Source organism: Tetranychus urticae, chromosome 3, assembly GCF_039701765.1.
Source record: "Tetranychus urticae isolate SD_2017Ah chromosome 3, NJAU_TeUrti_SD_1.0, whole genome shotgun sequence".
In the NCBI taxonomy this organism is placed as follows: Eukaryota; Metazoa; Arthropoda; class Arachnida; order Trombidiformes; family Tetranychidae; genus Tetranychus; species Tetranychus urticae.
In genome coordinates, this window is record NC_142960.1 from 13330210 (window position 1) to 13349831 (window position 19622).

The window sequence follows — 19622 nt, forward strand, 5'->3', positions numbered from 1 at the left end:
AATACAGTTTTAACCTTTTTGATTAACCATAGCTTCATTAAATGTCATCCGTCATTGTCATCTGATCAGTTTATCATCTTTCAATCAATCAACATTCATCCATTTACTTCTAACAGTCTTATCGCCCATTCTTGTTAACCCAAAGTGTTGCTGCTTCATTTTTGATCATTATTATGATTATGATCCTAACTAACCTTCAACTTAACCTAAATTAACCTTTATTATAATCATCTCTCTATTTTAGTTGATTTTCATTATTCAGGCCTTCACATGTAAGTCAATGTTATCCGATTCATCAATACTAATGTCCAACAATGTTTCAACTAGTCTTGAGATTCAACAATAACTCATGCTATTTATATAAGACATAATTACAGATACAATATTTGCAACAATTAAACCCAACCTTGACTTTAAAATCTAATAATAGATTTTCAATTTAGATTAGCGAAGAATAATTGATTTAAATTGTTCCCTAAATTTGTATTCATATCATGTTAAATTGGGTAATAATGGCTCAAATTTTCATAGTCAATTTCAAGTAAACATTTAACCAAAAGATCAGATTTTACCACGAGATTCACAGTTTAATTGACAATAATAGTCTAATTAATCCAGATAACCCAATCTAGAGAGTCGATCTGATCAGTGAATCTGGTTAATCAATTGTATCATTTAAAAACTGGTTCAGATGATTTGCATTGTAAATGCCACATTGAAATGAAAACAAGTAAAAATGTAAACAAAATGTTTATTTTAATAGTTTATTGGAAAGGTTAATCACTCTGAGTTTAGATTAGGGAATAATAAATTTCAATTAACTTGATACACAAACTACTTTCCTTAATCTGTTTAACCTAGAATTTAATTTGCTTTCTCTCTTCATCATTAACCCGATCATGATAATAGCAATAAGGATGACCATGCTTCTTAATTTTACTTTGATTATCACCATTTTTTGGGCCGATTTACAATAAAAATATGATTACAATCAACTGATGATAGTTGATCAACAATCTAGAGCACACACTCTCTATGGGATCAACCTAAACTCATCCCATTTACCAATACATTTTATGTACATTTCATATATTAGGTGATCTTAATTGTGATTAAAAAAGCCAAACCAAACTAGTAATAAGCTTGAAGCAATATTCCAGTAACTGATATTATTTATTCCGTTCGGTGAAACCAGTATTCCGAGTATAACTCATGTAATAATAGATTCCAAGCCGTCACCAAGAAATGCCAAGTTTCTCTTTTTCTCATCCTTCTTCATGACTACCTTTTTAACCGTATCATCAGCTTCTTTTTGATTAATAAATTAAATTGTATATTTGATTCATTCTTGTGACCAATCTTATACAATCAGATCATAACCCTTGAGGGTTTGATTACCGGTTAAATGAAGACTTTTTTTTGAGAAACTGTTTTTACTTTACAACTCTTGCAAGGTCTGCCAATGAAATGGTCAAATTTAACTGACAATCAAGCTGAAAAATCGTAACGTATGCTAACAATCATCAAATATAATCATTAAACATTTACACTAATCTCCATCAAAACATTTTGAATCAATCTTTACGCTATTGGATAAATGTTGAGACCCCAATGAGACATTTCAACCTGTTAACCACTTATCCAATAGGTTGAGGCTTCATCGGGTAACTACCGCGTTACATCTTGTTACTGACTTGTTTTTAAGAGGACAAAAATGATTATTTAATGATCCACTTGATTAACTGTCCAAATTTTTGGATTATCCTGACATTATCCCTTTTAAAATAGATTGACCTTAACATGATATTGAACCACAATTGTAGGCCTTGGGGAGTCAAAAGTGAAATACAGTCAAATAATTTAATAATAACGTTGTCAAGGGTTATTGATGAACGGTTGATTTGAAATGCTTTTTTATGGCGATTTTTCAAGATGATGGTGATGATGGGAATTATGATCATCATTTTTGGCATTGCTTCCACTAAATCTTTCAATTATGGATTAGTGAAGTGATTAACCTAAAGAAAAGGAAAAGAGAATAAAAAAATGAATGAGAAAAATGAAAAAAGACAATTAGCGTGATAATTAAAATTGCTTTACCCTTAAATGTGTGTTCTGGTCGCCATCATTCATCTCGATAAGCTCTTGGAATGCTTCAATGTTGTCAATATAATACCTGAAAAAAATACCTTTTTGGCGACCAGTTTTGGGTTAATACCTGACATGGTAACTCACGTAACAATCATTTGAAGGGTTCATCATTAAGACAAACATCATCAGCAAATTATTTAAACTTTTCTGCCTTTCAAATGGTTCATGGATTTAACAGAAAGCCATGATTAGTAAAAGGACTTCATCTTTTCGCACAGAGATAATGATTACGATTAATCTGAAAGGTAATTAAAGAGGGATTGCTTATTGAGTTGAGATGGTTTCCTTTGTCTACAGATTCAGTGGATTCTTGAAGTATTAAATTTAACTCCGTTGTCATACCCAACAATTTGAATGTATAATTAACAAGAAAAAATGGTTTGCAAGCTTTCTCGTCAAGCTTTTGCTCCTTTGATTACACACAACAGATTGTCAACTGTTCTCATCTTTTCCCTGGTTTTGCCTCAAGTTGATGTTTCAATGTTTGCTTGGTTATTTGAATCCTTGAATATCATGAGATATTATTTAAAGTCTGTAAAGCTCTAATTGCTATCCAATCATTCTTGACACAAAATATATTATCCACTGTGAAGCAAAAATTATGCGGTTTGAGTTTCACCTCTCATTGTATTGCCAAGTATTGATGGCTTGATGGACCAAAAAGTGTAATAAAAATAAGCATCCAAGTAATGGAAATGTATGAACACTGAAAAATTGATGTAAACTTGACCGAGACCGTTATCCGCTTTGATTGATGAAATGTTAGGCTGATAAAATTTTATCTTGAATATGTTTCTTTTTCCTTTGATATTCTGATATTACAAAAAAAATAACAATCAAGTAAGACGTTGATGATGATGGTGACAGTGATGGTGTTGAATTTGTTAATGATATGGTGATACACATGATGAAGATGCAAAAGATAAATAATAAAGAGTTTGAATCAACAAGTGAACAAAAAAAGTTCACACAAAAATACAGGAGAGAGTTAAAGATGGCGGCATAGAATTAAAAAAAGAGTAATAAGTGTTAGTGCTGATAGGTAATTAGATTGTGAAACATGATTGGCTTGACTTGTTGGCCATAAGGAACTGTGACGCTGACTTGATTCTTCAGCAAGCATTCCTTCAATTCGAAGCCATGAGCCATTGTTGGGTTGAGCATTAATATCAAGTAAATGGCAGACCAAGTTGTAATGGTCGGTCATCATTAATGGAGGTGAAGTGTAACCTTTGCGTAGTCCAGGGCCCGTTGCAAGCATGATTGTCCTCATCTCTTTGACAGCATACGGATCATATCCATGGTGTCCAGAATAGACAATGTCCGGTAAAGGTTTGGTTTTACCATAATCAGTAAACTAAATAAAAACAAAATAAGCAAACAATGGATTATTCAACAGGAAAAGTAAACAAACCGTTAGATGCAACAGAAAGATAAAATATTCAGACGATACTAGAAGATATCAGACAATCTGAACATGGTCACCTTAAAAGACAATAAATTGGGTTAACAAGATTAATAGGAAATGGTAATAAAAATAAATCTACTTACCCCACGGACAAAATAACCCTTTTCAGCAACCAACAAAATTGGCGAGACTCGGCGGTTGTTTTTAAAATGATACTTGATAGGGATATCGGATTTAGCATAGAATCTTAATCCTGTAGGACTCGCTTTTTTAAGATCATCAAGTACCTGATAGTGAAAGCAGTAATAAGTCCCAGTTAAAGATACATTGTATTATTGATTAAAAGGTGGTGGATGAAGTGGTGTATGTGGACTTTCAGGACATTAAAGCTGAATCCATTGTACTGTTTAAAATCGCTTTCAAACTTCAAATGCATTTTGTTGAGTTGTAGAACCAGATTTTATTTTATTTTTCAGTTTCTCTCATTGACGATGCTTTTTTTTCATTAAAAAGTCTTTTAAATGTGGACTGAATGTATTGTAAAATGAATTTTGCGATCAGTCATGATCGAAGTCGCGCTTGTTAAAAGTTAAGTCAGAAAGATAAGTTAGTTTGATGCAAAAATCTGCTCCGATTAAAAGCGATCGAAGTTCAAACATTGAAAGCTATTTTATCTAAAACTATCGATCGAAGAAATTTTGTAAAACTTGTCTAGACTGAGATCTTTGTAGGGCCATAAAAACTTCGTCCATTGGTATTCAAAAATTTTAAATCGAAAATCGTAGTTGTCTGTCGTACAGAAAACTCAAATTTTATTTACCGAAACAAGTGCATTTTCTGGTTGACCATCAAGAGTTACCCCAAGAAATTGATTTTAATGAAAAAATCTGGTTCAATAACTGAACAAAAGGCATTCGAAGTTTAAAATTCGATCTCGATTTCCTTGAAAACTGTCGACCATAAAAACTTTTAATAACACTGATGGGCTCAATTTTATGCCCCTACAAACCTATTAAGTCCCAACTCTTGACTCAAAAGGAAGCTTTCGTTTACTAGTTTAACAAAACTCAACCAAACAAAATTATTTTGTAAGGATTAGTCCAATGTCAGCTTTCATATGGTCTAAAAATCCAAGAATCCTTTCAGTTTGACCACAACTTTTACGCAAAAGTTTTATGCATTCTCTTTACATGTAAATTGATCAACTTACCTTTTGTTCCTTCCCTTTAACAGGTAATAACATAGAAGTGGTTCCTCGGTCAAACATGACTACAATATCATTTGGGTCAACAATGGTTTCAATTTCAATCACTTTGGCATTTTGTTCGCCATTCTCTTCAATAACAGTGACCATTCCATGATCAGAGACCAGTACAATGTTTACCTGTTAAATGTGTCAAATCAAGTGGAAGAATGATTAGTTTGGCTAAATAAGTACTCCAAGAATGTTTAACTAAATCAATCAACTAATTCTGTAATTAAGGTGCGAAAGACTAAATTCTGACAAGATGTTATTACCAACAAGATGTCTACATGCAACATCATGTTATTGTTTGTACATTAATAATAGGAACAACTTGGTAACATCATTAATCTAGTTGCTGATTTATCATTAACTGTTTCCATCATTCATCAATCGTTAATTTAAAAGTCAATGGATATCCAAGGAAACATTTCAATTGATCATCATTCTGATTTATATTGAATAATATTGATCTTAATATTAACCTTCAAAATGTATTGTAACCAATTTAATTTGATCATTAACTGTTCTTAAAAAGATATCAATAATAACCCTTTTCCTATTTTACATCAATAACAATTCACGAAAAGTTAACTAATTTTCTTGTATCATGTTTTACGATACAAATCAATTTGCAATTAGAAAAGAGAGAGAAACTTTAAACCCCTTCAGGTTAACAATTTACTAATGAATTTAATGTATTTAAATGCAATTTAATTCATTAACAAATACACATTAACCTTAAGGTGCTCAAAGGTCAGGTTAAAAGTGATGACCGTGAATATAAAGTGAAATGTTTGCCTAAAAAACCTTTTCAACCTTTTCTGTTTCACCTTAAAATGAAGCCTTTTTCATGCTGTTTTCACTCAATCAGATAACCTGAGCACCTTTTTTTAGTTGAATTAAACTATTAATCTGATGATGATGATTGTGGTTAAACTTTCGTTTCCCTGAAATGGTGAAAAAACAAGAGAAACTAATAACAAGAAGAACAAAAAAAGTCAATTGAAACCAGTTAACTGTTATATCAATGGAATGAGTGAAATTGATTATGCTTAAATTGGCCTCAATTGAGTTGTTAAACGGATAAAAGGTCATAATGAAATTGCACCCAAACACCATCATTAACATGATCATCAGATGAACTTGAAAAAAATGTCAAATATAAAGTCACTGGGTTATCCATTGAACTGTGAACTTGAAATTTGATTTGAGCAAAAAGTAAATTGTATTGAAAATTATAACCAAAGAAGAGTGAGAAATCTAATCAAATCAAATTAATTGTTGATTCAAACTTACCAGGTCGGTCATTTTTCGAGATTCAATTCCATCCTGAAGCCGAGTTATGACCTGGTCTAAATCTTTCATTGCTTCAATTCGGGCGCTTGATTCAGAGCCCCAGGCATGACCTGATTTAGAATCATCATTAGAAGGAAAAATAAAAAAGATGAGGCCAGAAAAGAAGATGATTTTCATGAAGAGAAAAGTTTCAGGGTGAGGCGTTAAAAATTGAAATATTATCGGTGAGAGAAAATAAATTCTGAATAATAATCAAAATACTATATTCAGCACACAAATTATGAATTAATATTTATATTGATAATACAATCAAGGTTACCCTGAGGTCCATTTGATTAAGATTGCTTTTCATTTCCATTTTCATTTTTCGGGCCTTTTTCGCTTTTCTCCTTATTTTTACAGTTTTGATTATTATTAATAATATTAATTTTATTTTCTCTAATTTCTGTTATTTAATTGTGATCATTACATAATTACTTACCGTTGGCATCAACAGCCTCAAAATAGACCAAAGCCAAACCCCAATCATCCTTCTCAAAATTATCCAATATCTCATCGCAAGCGTCAAGAGTATCATTTTGAACGGTCGGCCAAGTCCAATAGGATTGATATTCAAGGCACATTGATGGTGTTGTGTTGCGTATCTCAACTTGACATCCGTCCCACCTTAAGGTAATGTTAAGATATTCATTGGTTTCATTAAACATCAAAATTTCATCTTTTCCATATTTTTCTATTTCTATTTACCAGAAAACTGCAGTTTTAACTCCTTGCTTCTCAGCTGTGGTCCAGAGAGGGTCAGCCATGCTCCACCAGTGAGGATGGGATGCATTTGGATGAGGACTCATTAGGAAAGTGTCATTCTCAACGGGATCGTACATGAAATTTTGAACCATCCCATGACTTTCAGCGTAAAGGCCTGACAAGTGAAAAAGCAAATAATGTTTAGCTTTTACTCAATTTGATTATTGAAAGTTGATTGACGCTGAACAGGCAATCATTTAAATTCAATCTTCCTTCAATCATTATAATATATTACTTTAATTGATTCAGTCATTTTGGAAGTAGTTTCAGTTTATCTAGATTAATTGATCAATTGAAAGTATTATCAAATGATTTTCGAGTTGCAATATGTAATTGCAAATGATCGAAGTGATTTACTTAATTTGCTTTAAAGTCAAACTAATATCACTTTTCATTGCATTTTTTAATGTCTTCACTCAAATTATTTAACTTCAATCACTCTTAGTCAATGTTATTAAGGGTAAAGTCATAAACAATTCACAATTATTGATTATCTTGATCAATATCTTAAGTCTACTGTTACTTATTGTTTCCATTTTGAGGACAATTTATTCAGTTCAATACGACTTGAACGTTGTTCGTGAATAATTGTTACAACACAATTGTCCCATTAACCTGATCTCTCAAGATCAGAAAAGCTGTTATTTCGCCTTTAAACCAAACATTATTGTCAATTGCTACTCAATGAAATACAATTACATTCATTTCAATGAAAATATTTCCCTTAGCTTTTAAACCAAAGACTTTCAATAAGTAAATGTATTTAAAAATCAAACGAAACAAATTGAAGCTGAAGATGAATCAACACATGAGTTAATCATTACCGACCATATTATCAATCATTAGCTAATTAATCACTTCATGATTAACAGTCATTAGCAGCTAATTGAAAGAAGCAAGTTTAACCAGAAGACATGATTCCAACAAGACCAACTCTTTCCTTGCAAAGACCAAGTGTAATACAATCATTTCAAATTCAATTCTAGTCAATTTACTAATCATGAAAGGTTCAATTTTTAAGGCTAAATGGAAACTAATCTTGAAACAATTAAATGAATCAATTGAGTCTCGAAAAAGGTCGACCTTCTATTGGTATTGGCTGATAAAGTCATATTTAAGGTCAACTTGAACAGTTTATCCGTTACAAATATTATCATTTAATACTTTTTGCTGTTATTATTTTTATCATCATTATAGCTTCCATCATCATCATCATCATTACTATTATTATTATCATTAACGGAAATAGCAATTGACCTGATTGGAATGCTAATCAATCCGGATGTTTGCATCTTCATCTTGTGACCTTTTATGATTAAAGCCTAATTTTTGTCCAAATGAAGATGAAAATGATGATGATCAAGATGAAGTCCATTCGCAAAGCACACCTTAATATGGGGAAGTCAATTGATGAAAGTAATAATAATAACGATGACCGTGTAACTGTCCATTCCGACTCGTAATTTAATATCATTTTGATGCTCTTGAGGCTTCTTAAATGTTTAGTTTACTGTCAACAATTAATGATTAATTTTGACAATAACACTTCCTGGTAAAGTGGCTCATCGTTTAACCATCACAATTGATGTAAGTTAATTAGCTTTTCCATTTGTGATTTAATAGTTGGATAATCATCCAACTTGACTTTCAATAATCAATTCCTATTAGCATCTTTATCATCAATTAACTCCTTCACTTTCAATTTAGATTTTGTTATTTTTTCAGTTTCATTGAAAAAAATGTTTATTTTCATCTTTCATTTCAATCAATGTTTTAAATTATGAATTATTTTGCTTCTTTCAATACAATCATGTTATCATGTATCAGACAAGAACAGTTTACTAATCTGATTCTTGTTGATCATGATTTCAGTTTTTTTGATGAACAAGGAAAAAATTGATGAGTTAATAGCGAAAGGTGAATTCAAATTATAGTGATTAGATTGGTTGTAAGTTAAGGGACAAAAAATCAAAATTATTAGGTTACTGCAATTGTAACAGATTCAAGTTCAAATCCATTGAAACCTTCAATTTGTCGAGTAAAAAGTGTTTGCAAGAAAAAAAAGATTCAATTGCTTCTGAAGTTTTTCCCATTCTCATGGTTAACTGATTAATTTATATGTTAATCAGTTTGGTGTTAATCAAATTATCATCAGTTACATCTTCACCAGTGACCAATGTAACAACATTTGGCTCGGCGTGATGTATTGGCGCAAACATTTGATGAGTTAACTTGAAAATGGGTTTCAACTTAAAAACAAATGACATCAACTAATTGCTGTTTACTGGTAATTGAAGTAATTAACAATCACTTGGAATCTTCATTAATCCTGATTAATTGGTTAAGATTGAAACAGCAATAACTGAGGTTGAAATGAATCTCACAAGTCACAATCATAATACAATGTTTACATTTTGGGTTTATCTGGTTTTTGGCACAAATCTGGTTGTTTTCATTGTAAAGGTTATAAAAAAGAGACAATTTTTGGTAAACTGACTTTAAATGATCGGATGATTGTAAATACCTGTAACTATTGTATACCAATTGGGATAAGAGTTGGATGGGAAAATTGGTTGAACATATTCAGCTTTAACTCCATTCCGGGCCATCCTTTGAATCCCTTTCAGATTAGGGTCTTTGATGTAATCATAACGAACTCCATCGGCAAGGATTAAGATTACCTTTTGTTTATTAGGTTTTTTACTAGATGAAAATGATGATGATTTTGGTGTTGATGAGGATGATGGAGATGAGGTTGATGATGAGGTTGAAGGTGCACCAAGAGATCCAATGATACAAAATAACAAAATAACGCTAAAAACATTAAAAACTGGTAAAATTGATTTTAACCTTTTACTGATTGTCACTAATTTTTTCACTGATCCAACTTGCGTCCCAGCTGATTGTTTGGATGTAACCTTTGACAATGGATTTGAAGTTAATAAATAATGAGATTGTAAAGGTTTAATAAACGCTGCTACTTTTATTATTGGTGATGTATCCATTATGATTATTGTTATCTGTGATTGTTGGTTTTAGTTAAATATGGTGATAAATAGTAATTTGATGATGATGTTAATAAACAAAATGATGGATTAACCCGAAGATGAAGCATGCAAAGAGTACAAAATATAAATGATTTCAGGTGAAAAGTGAAAGTGTTTTGAAAGAGTTAAAAGGCTAAATGAGCAGGAAATAAGGATGATGTTGAAAATGATGGTGATGATGATGATGATTGTGGTTGTAATTGTGGTGGTTATTGTGGTGATGATTGTTAATAGTAGGAAGAGGAAGAAAGTTGATCTTTTAAGTCGCCTCGACCACTTTAGGTCCACTCTTGGTCGTTGATGTTGACTGGTTGACTTTGTTGGCAATGTTAAAAAAGACTCAAATTGTTACTCAATTGATGTTGCCTGATTGTTTCCAGTTGTAAGTTAAATGAGTTGAAGTCGTCGGAAGATTGTTGGCTTGATTGGTGATGAGGGAAAGTGAAACCCAGTCGAGATTCAGTTTTGATTGTTGTTCACTTGATTATGTTTTTTTTCATGCCTTGTCTCCTTAAACAACATTAAAGTGAGAGTATTGTGGGAGTAAGATGAAGATAATGAAGATGGTGATGATGATTATGATGATGATTTGAATGATTGGGATGAAAAAGCAAAGCAAAGATTGAGATGGAGAAACAATTTATTTACACTTTTTCAGTGAGTATTTCAACTAAAATAGATTTGATTGTGAACAATTATTGTGGCCATAATAATTGATTGAGCATTTTTGATCAGTAACATGTTAATGATGATTATGATGATCAACTGATGAAAGTGAGAGCTTATGATGATAGGAGGAGGACGAAGAGGAGGAGGAGGTTTGATTTTTCACTTTTGCTTTTACTAATGTGAATGTATTGCTACTGTTACCAGGATTATTGCTGACTTTTTTTGCACCGACTGGTTTTAAGTTTAGGTTAACGCAGGTTAGGTTAATATTAAAAGTGAATACGAAAGTGAAAGTTAATTTAATAAACATTATTATAATCACAGTCACAATCGTAATAATGATAATTTGCGTTAACTGCTACAATTATTTGATTGACCTACAATTCAATATGCTTATTGAGGGAATTGGTTGAGTTAACCTTTTTCTTTTGGTGGTGGCTTTGGTTTCTTTGCTTTCCTCCTTTAATTGACAAAACCTTGTTTTTTATTTCCATTCAATTTACTCAATTGTCACTTCATGAATACTTATTGTTTATTAAAATGTTATGAATTAATCAATAACATTCAACATTTAATCGGATTCAAGTTGATCAAGATCAATTTGTCAGTTTGAAATTGGCACCTTTTTGTATTTCTCTGGGTTGGTTAGTCAGCTGAGTGAAGGCGCCTTTAGCTTTGGTTATCTATTGTTTTTAATTTCTTGTTTTCCTGATTTTTCAAATTAACTTCGTTCTTAATTGTTAATTACTGGCGATTTTTGTCACTCTGGTTTCATCTCATCGTTATTAAACTGTATAAATTTTAACGTTTTTAATTTGCAGTTGGATGAACAGTTACAAGACAGCTCAAGTGGTTATTTATTTGTTCGGTCAATGATGTAAATTGCTTGCTTTTTGGTTGATTGCCATATTTTTAATGAATTATTTTGTCTCAACAATTAAGTCAAATTTTGTGCTTTGCTTCATTCAACAATGGTAATTATCAATGACATCTAGATTGATGTTAATCTTATGCTGATTCAAGTGAACTCCAAGCTTCATGGTTTTTCTTGGTTACCTGTTATTAATTATATACCTGACATTGGAAACTTACAAGTGAACTTTGATTGGAAACTTATTATTAGAAGAGAGATACTTTGTAACCATTTGACCTTAGGTCAGAAGAAATGGAGGTCAATATTTTAATGAAGATAACGTGGATCAAGTTTAGCGTTTTGCCTGTTATAGCGATAAATTTTGATGATAAAGTCGTTTGATCGCTTGTAAGCTTATTTGGAATCAAATCCTTGGTTTGAAATTATTACATTTTAATCATTTACTTATCTTGACAATTATAATCACACTGAACTTTTTAATTTCAAGTAGAGGAGTTACATTCATTTGGAGGTTGGTTATTGGACAGACGATCGTCAAAGCATATTGAAATTCATCGCCAGTTCAAATGTTAATATTACTCGTTCAAAACCAAGATGTGACAGTAAATCCAGCAAATGTGATATCAAAAGCTTATCCAAAGTGTGAAAGTCCAAATTTATGAATAGATTGAGCTGAGTTATTCAATTACGCATTTACCTGAAATGCAAAGTTGATCAGATAAATGAATGATTTGAATGGCTGATCAAACGGAATAATTGATGGTCAAAACAACAATTTTACCTTTTCCTTTTCAAGTTTAAATTGTAATAACACTGATTTTATCCATTGTTGTGTTCAGGTTTTTTTTACCTTGAATTTGTTTATTCAGATTGATCTTTCATTTGATCAACTTTGAATCCTTTTTGCAACTTTCAACAATCGAAGGATGACAATTATAACTTTCTTTATTCTTACCTTTACAATATGGAAATTGTTGTTTGAATTATTGACATCTGAGGGAAAATAATCAATTACAAGGTAAAATGAACAATATGAACAGACTTGGTTAACTATTGAAAGGCAATAATGCAACAATAACGAAGTCAACAGTGTTGAATGTCATTTTGCAGTCATTTATTTGGATTCAACTAATTTTACTTTCTATAACTCGACGACCATACAAAATACGCTATAAATGAATAATAACCTTTAATTGGAATCAAATAAAGACCAATCGAGTGTAACAGTTAACGAACTATCATCACACCATTAATGATTCTGTTTAGCAGGTTAATTGCACATATTTTACTACAAGATATCAAAGAGAATGGCAAAATATTGATAACAATGTTAGTTTCTCAGAATCCGTAGAAATACATTTCTTTCCCATTTGGCAACTTGAAATTCATTGACAGTTCATTTCTGAGCAGCTCATTGGGTTCATTGTCGAAAGATAATGTAAAAAATCGGAGAGGAGTAAAAATAGTTCAATAGAAATGTCTTCAAATTTCATTTCTGGCAGATTTTTCCATTGAAATATGTCTCTTTGTTTTGCATTTCATGTTTAAAAATAATAACGATTGTGTATTCAGACAAATCAGTTTTGGCACATTATGAACATGAGTATTCCTAAACAGATCCTTTCTGGTTATTACAATCATAGATACTGGTAGGCCTTAGTGAACCAGAAAAAAAAATCGATTACCAGTTATTTGAATTATTTGCCAACCAAAATGTCCATAACCTATCCAACGATCCATGTTAATTATTTAGTGAATTGTTTTTGAAGCTGTCTTTATTTTATATTTTTGCATGCTAACTCTGTTGGTGGGAGTTCGATTCAGGGCGATTTTTCTGCTTTTGAATTTGTCTTACGTAAAACATATTACATTGTAAGTGTCCGAAGCGATCATAGATCCATGTTTTCAAGCATTAAAGCAACACAGTTTCTCTCTACCACTAACTTACTTCATTTAAGTTTAACAAAAAAATTAAGCTAATAATGGGACTGATGAGCCCAAATTGTGGGTAAATATTACCATCACATAATAAATAGAGACTAATTATAACCAACAATTAAAACGACGAAAAACTTACGGTTAAAATTATGCGATGAAAAACTTTAGTTTATTTTTATGCTGATAGATAGCGCTGTGTATCTCTTAGCAGGTATGTTTTGCAGGTTTATTTGGCAGCCGAAATAGTGTCAACAAAATTGGGATTTTACTTGTTGTCAATTGATCTACTATTTGGCTTTACTATTGTCTATTGTCTCAATAATTGACTTAATTATTATTATTTTTTGATTAAATTGTTTATCTATTTCTTAGTATTTTGTTATATGTTATGACTGAAAGAGCTGCCTTTCAAATGGAGAGTGATGGAGATGAATTTTCTGACACATATGATCATGTTTCTGAGGTAAGATTTTCGGTCTTTTATTTCCTCTTAATTTTCCTTTAACTTGACTACTTCTTCTAACCGTCCACGGTTTTAATTTGTCCTAATTTAATTTCATATACTCATTTTTTGTTTCCTTAGGATTCATTGACCGCCTTTGAAAGATTGAAAGACTCAAAAGTCATAATTACCGCACAAGGAGAAGAAGATATCAAAGAAGAAGGAAAAGAACAAAGTGACATAAATCATCAATTAAATTTAACAATTATGAATCTCCAAAAAAATATTGAAGGTATCTCAAATAGACTGAAAAATTTAGAAACTAAAAGTTCATCTGTAAGTATTCAACGAATTAATTTTGAGTTGTCATATTTGATACTTTGAATGCATTATCATCTCAATTTTCATATATGTAACCTTTCAATGAAGCAAGAAGTTACTGTCTACTCGACTGTATCTCACCGATCAAATTTGTGTTATTTCTTAAATTCAGTCTAAAAGTAGAATAGTCAAATTTGATGATCCAAATCATTTGATAAGTTTGCACCTACTTAGCTACCATTTCATATGCTAATGCATTTACCTTTCTAAAATTTGACTTTATTATATTCTAATAATTTGTTTTATTTCCTGCTATCCACAGAAAAATGGACTATGGCCTTTTGGAAGCTCGACCACCACGTTTGCATTCATTTTGGCTTACCCTATCATAGCCTTTTTAGTAATGGATAGACTTAGAAGAAAAGATGCCAAGTGAACATATTCATAATGAACAACTTCTAACCTGATAATTCTTCAAATATAATTCCACAAAAGTGAAATAATCATCAAAATAACTGCAATAATTGAGTGGATTCTAAGAATTGTTGTTTCTAAGCGATTTTCCAATACATTTTATCATTTTCGTCTAAAGCTGATATTGGATTTTGCCATGGCAGCAGTTAAATTTATTTTTTTTACCTAAAACTGTGATCGAGTTTTAATATCAAATATTCTTAGACGAGTATACTTGAGATTATTTTGATTTGATGAAAGTGAGAAACTGTTTTTCAAATTAAATCTAACCATTCCAATCATTAATAAATTTTCAATACATAAAAGAGGTTTCTAAATATTTATTCTAGCTACAATGAACTAGTCAAATCTTTTAACACAGAAAAAACACCTACAGTGTTAATTTTTCCGAATTATCTTAAAAAATCAATTCATCCATTCGATTATTTTTGAATGGTTCTTGTTTCTCTAGCGCATCTTTGGTACAATCAGCAACTTTAATACGAAGCAAAGTGTGCATCGCAACTCCAATCCTTATATCAAGAGATACTATTTCCTGCTTAATTGTAGTTAAGGCTTTACGAATACTGATTAAAGGTGTTCCATCAGTCATGGCAGTTCCTCTTTTCTCCATCTCTTCCTTGACTGAATCCAATTCCTCTGAAATCGAAGCCAATTTACGTGATTTCTCGGTAACACCACCACTGACCATTTTATAACTTTCCGTTGCTTGCTTGAGATGAGCCTCCAGTGAATTATATTCAGAAGTTAATGTTTCCAATTGCAATTGAAGGTACTTTTCCCTTGCTCCAATCTGAGTCATTTCTTTGTTAATTTCATCGGACAATTTTTTCAAGGAAGTAGAAGTTGTCTCGAAATGTTTTTCAACCTCGTTTCGATGTCGATACATTTCCTCAATATGAGCTCTCCAATCAGCTTTGTGGTCAGATGAACGAAGGATAACCTTCAACTGAGGCAAAACTCTTTCAACTTCAATCTTCCACTCGGCCGAGTCAACGTTGCTGGCCAGTATTGCTTGTGGACGGTTGACCAAGGATTGAGTATACAGTTTATCGGTAACCATTTCATTGTCAAAATCTCCATATTCATCATCTAATAGTGTAAATTGATCATTGAAATTGATTTCAATATCATCTTCATCTTCAATTATTTTATCCTCTTCAATATTATCCAGTTCATAATCTTTATCCGATGTCAACACTTTAACTACAATTGGTGAACGAGCAAATTGACTTTTACTCAATGCATCATCTGTTAGTGTATTGAGAATCCAAATAACTTCTGATCCATAACCTTGTTTAATTTTATTTGGAGCAATTGACACCTTGTCAACAATTAAACGAACAGCATCCAAGATTCCATGGATTGTTACATTTGGATCTTCATAATCCTGTGGATTAAGTTCACTGGTCATCTTTAGTTGACATTTTTCCTTAATCAACCAAACGGAAAGACATGAAAATACATAAAATTGCTCTCCTGGGTTGGTTTGGATTGTAAAGTAATACCTAAAGTACATGAGATTTATCAAATAATTAGCTTAACGATATCAGACGGAAAATGCATAATTACCTATGAAGAGGTTGACATTTGTAAACAGGACAAAACTCCTTGTCATATTTAAGAAGGATTAATTTTTCAATCAAATCGTGCATCGATTGAAAGTTTGAAATGAAATGGTAACCGGGACTTTTACTGTCATCGTGATTAACTAAAGATGGAGATGAAGAGTCGATATGATCAACTTCGACCATAGCAAGATAATTTAATAGCACCAAATAATAACACTAATATTTGAAATATTGACCTTTTTTGAGAAGCAGAAACAGCTAATATCCATGACAACCAGAAATTTATAAACAAAACTGGATTAATTGTTTGATCAGAAAATGCAACAAATGATATTAATTGATCAAATTTAATGAAAATGGCACCATTCACGATTAAAAAGAGATAATTAAATACTGTCTTATTGTAACGCGTGAAATGTGATTCGTTAACACCGTTTCATTAGTTTAATTTTCTGAGATCTTTAGTAATCTCAACCAGCTCGAACAATGTATTATGTTTTATATGTAATAAATCAAAAAATAGCCTAATTTATCCGTTTAAAATTTTATATTAACTCAAATTATCACATAACAATGAGTATTAGACATAAAAATCCGAGGTTTTTACTAAACAGACACAATCAACACAATTGTCACGTTTATGCACAAATTGACTCAAACACTGAAAAAAATTGGGAGAAAACGGGTAAAAATTAATTTCTTTCAAATTTAGACTTTGTTAGTTTGTTAAGACATAAAAACTGATTCCATTTATGTTGTTAAAAAATTTCTGTGATCGATAGTTTGCGAAAAAATTGACGTCAAAGTTGAAACTTCGATCGCGTTTTGTACAACGGTGCGAGCAGATTGCTCAATGAAACTCATTTCCCTTGTGTAACTTTTGATAAGTAACCAGTAAACGAACTTATTTCGAGAAATAAAATTTTCGTTTTTCTGTAAAACAGATCAGTTCGCTTTTTAATCAAACCGACCGCATTCTATGACCGTGAGAGTAAGAGAACTGAAACTTGATACTTACCGATAAAAGTTGTAGGTACACACCATAGATCAGATGATTTTTGTAATTTAATAGCAGTTCGCTTAATTTTGACTATTAACCCAAAAACTTTGAGCCTCGATATTTCGAGAATGGCATCACCGACAACCATCATTCTTTCACCAATTTGATTCCTCACTAATCAATAACTCAATTCAATTTGATAACATTCAATTAATGCATTCTGGTTGCGATTCTTGGGTTGTAAATGCACGAGAAACAACTCTTTCAACAAAATAAACTTATATAAACCCATTTCTTGGTAAATAAACCAATTTTCTGGTTAAAGTTGCAAGTGAAATGTAAAAAGTAGTGGCAAAGGCTCGAACATTTGAGAATTGATTTGAGACTTTGTGGGTTTGTAGAGAAATGCAAACTGAGTCCAATGGTACTATTAAATAATTCATCCGATAAACAGTTTTCTAGAAAATTGAGGTCAAAGTTGAAACTTTGATCGCCTTTTGTACAACGGTGAGACCAGATCTATTCATGAAACTAATAACGCAGATTTAGATTTTGATGGTGAACCAGAAAATGAACTTATTTTAAGAAATAAACTTTTCTGTTCGAAATAAAACAGATAAGTTCGATTTAAAGTAAAACTGGTTTATTTCTGGGACTGAATGAGTTTGAGAGCTGAAACCCATTATACATCCATAAAAATTGTTTCCTCACATCATGAGTCAAATACTTTTTTCAAATTATCGACAATTCTCCTTATTTTGGCCATTAGTCCCGAAACTTTGAACCTAAATATTTCGATAACGGTAGCACCTAAAATCAACAAACTTTGACCAAACATTAGATTTTATTATGGACAATAATGTTTTGTACTATTAAATTATTCACGATCTTAAAACAAAAGTTATAACATTTTATTACTTATGTTGAGTTTGATTTATCAATTTGAATGGTTATTCAAACTCAATCTTATGTGCTAGAAGAACATTCATTGTTAAATGAATAGTTCAGATTTTCTTAAGTATTAAGTCTTATTATATTTTAGCCCTTAATAAAATCTAATGTTTGGTCAAAGTTTGTTGATTTTAGGTGCTACCGCTATCGAAATACTGTATTTAGGCTCAAAGTTTCGGGGCTAATGGCCAAAATAAAGAGAACTGTCCATAATTTGAAAAAAGTAAATGACTCATGATGTTAGCAAACAATTTTTAAGGACGAATAATGGGTTTCAGCTCTCTAAATCATATGGTCCTAGAAATAGATCGGTTTAACTTTCAATCGAACTTATCTGTTTTATTTCGAACAGAAAAGTTTATTTCTTAAAATAAGTTCATTTTCTGATTCATCATCAAAATCTAAATCTGCATTATTAGTTTCAAGAATAAATCAGGTCGCACCGTTGTACAAAATGCGATCGAAGTTTCCACTTTGAACTCGATTTTTCTCGTGAACTGTTCATCATAGAAATCTTTAAAACCCACCAACAGACTCAGGTTTTATGTCTTAACAAACTAACAAACTCTAAATTTACTAGCTAACCTAATATTTAGCCGTTATTGTCCCTTTTTCTTACAGTGTTAGTGTCAATTTGTGCAAAAATGTTACAATTGTGTTTATTGTGTCTTTTTAGCAACAAACAAAGAGTAAAGGATATTTTTGCGTGATATTTTGGCCAGTTTTCAATGCTATAAATATTTGGTCCATGAAATTGTTATTGTTCATAACAAGGAATTATATTAGCAACATGATTGACAAATTAAAACTGAGAAAGTTAGTCCAGTTACATTGTAATCTTTGTTAGACTTTTAGACCAAATACTCAAATATCGTAAAAAGTCGAATAGGATTCGGAAAAGGAAGAGGAAAATGGTTGTTATAAGTTAAGAATGAATATCAAGAGATGTCTGGAATTGGCTTGGATGGGAATGTGTTCAGGATAAATTAGAACCGTGATCAAATCGTAAAGTCTAACTAACTTAAGTTAATACAAACTAAAGATAGCTCTAAATCAGACAAGAAGATCATGATCAAGATATTTGTTAATGAATAGTAGCTCAAATCAATAACAATATTGATTAGTGAATGTTTTATTTGTACTTACCTCAAGTTGCACCAACATAAAATGCTCTGTTGAATGTTCAATTCAAAGTATCAAAATAAAATGCTGAATTTGAAGACTAATAAGACCATGAATTATGCCATTGCATTGGATGATCTATTTTCAGCCGAGTGCACGAAAGATCTTGATAAAATGTTACCTTAAGCTGAATCTAATGCACCAAAGCATCTTTATATCTACTATTTATGCAGGGATTAAGACGATCAATCAATGGCGAAATCACATTGGAACTGAAAGAATTACCTTGAACGATCCAATTAAGTTCG

General features: G+C 31.3%; 3 protein-coding genes and 1 long non-coding RNA gene across 5 annotated transcripts; 2 read left to right on the forward strand and 2 right to left on the reverse strand.

Annotated features, from left to right (window-relative positions):
• Window positions 1–2927: 2927 nt before the first annotated feature.
• Window positions 2928–10686, reverse strand: LOC107360086 (glycerophosphocholine cholinephosphodiesterase ENPP6). Its single transcript, XM_015926710.3, has 7 exons — window positions 9430–10686; window positions 6849–7020; window positions 6583–6767; window positions 6102–6211; window positions 4770–4943; window positions 3703–3846; window positions 2928–3508 (listed from the first exon to the last, which is right to left on the reverse strand). The coding sequence occupies exons 1-7, from the start codon at window positions 9908–9910 to the stop codon at window positions 3140–3142; spliced, it is 1635 nt and encodes a 544-aa protein (XP_015782196.2). The 5' UTR covers window positions 9911–10686; the 3' UTR covers window positions 2928–3139.
• A 621-nt stretch (window positions 10687–11307) lies between these two features.
• On the forward strand, window positions 11308–12726 carry LOC107359434 (uncharacterized). 2 transcript variants are annotated; one of them, XR_003081757.2, is made up of 2 exons: window positions 11308–11882; window positions 11986–12726. It is a non-coding gene; the product is annotated as an uncharacterized LOC107359434 (long non-coding RNA). The 2 variants fall into 2 exon arrangements; XR_001568088.3 differs by having other exon boundaries at window positions 11318–11882; window positions 11983–12458.
• Window positions 12727–13683: 957 nt separating this feature from the next.
• LOC107359836 (uncharacterized) lies at window positions 13684–14975 on the forward strand. The gene is made up of 3 exons (XM_015926416.2): window positions 13684–13896; window positions 14017–14211; window positions 14519–14975. The coding sequence occupies exons 1-3, from the start codon at window positions 13822–13824 to the stop codon at window positions 14630–14632; spliced, it is 384 nt and encodes a 127-aa protein (XP_015781902.2). The 5' UTR covers window positions 13684–13821; the 3' UTR covers window positions 14633–14975.
• Window positions 14921–16534, reverse strand: LOC107359835 (intraflagellar transport protein 57 homolog). Its single transcript, XM_015926415.3, has 2 exons — window positions 16243–16534; window positions 14921–16178 (listed from the first exon to the last, which is right to left on the reverse strand). The coding sequence occupies exons 1-2, from the start codon at window positions 16422–16424 to the stop codon at window positions 15068–15070; spliced, it is 1293 nt and encodes a 430-aa protein (XP_015781901.2). The 5' UTR covers window positions 16425–16534; the 3' UTR covers window positions 14921–15067.
• Window positions 16535–19622: the final 3088 nt, after the last annotated feature.

Excerpts from the sequence above, each read along its gene's own strand:
- LOC107360086 (XM_015926710.3), bottom strand. The coding sequence starts at position 9,910 with ATGGATACATCACCAATAATAAAAGTAGCAGCGTTTATTAAACCTTTA. Across the intron at positions 6,768-6,848 it reads GTTAAAACTGCAGTTTTCTG|GTGGGACGGATGTCAAGTTG; the intron begins GTAAATAGAAAT and ends CATTACCTTAAG. Across the intron at positions 3,847-4,769 it reads TTAAAGGGAAGGAACAAAAG|GTACTTGATGATCTTAAAAA; the intron begins GTAAGTTGATCA and ends TTTCACTATCAG.
- LOC107359836 (XM_015926416.2), top strand. The coding sequence starts at position 13,822 with ATGACTGAAAGAGCTGCCTTTCAAATGGAGAGTGATGGAGATGAATTT. Across the intron at positions 13,897-14,016 it reads CATATGATCATGTTTCTGAG|GATTCATTGACCGCCTTTGA; the intron begins GTAAGATTTTCG and ends TTGTTTCCTTAG. Across the intron at positions 14,212-14,518 it reads TAGAAACTAAAAGTTCATCT|AAAAATGGACTATGGCCTTT; the intron begins GTAAGTATTCAA and ends TGCTATCCACAG.
- LOC107359835 (XM_015926415.3), bottom strand. The coding sequence starts at position 16,424 with ATGGTCGAAGTTGATCATATCGACTCTTCATCTCCATCTTTAGTTAAT. Across the intron at positions 16,179-16,242 it reads AAATGTCAACCTCTTCATAG|GTATTACTTTACAATCCAAA; the intron begins GTAATTATGCAT and ends CATGTACTTTAG.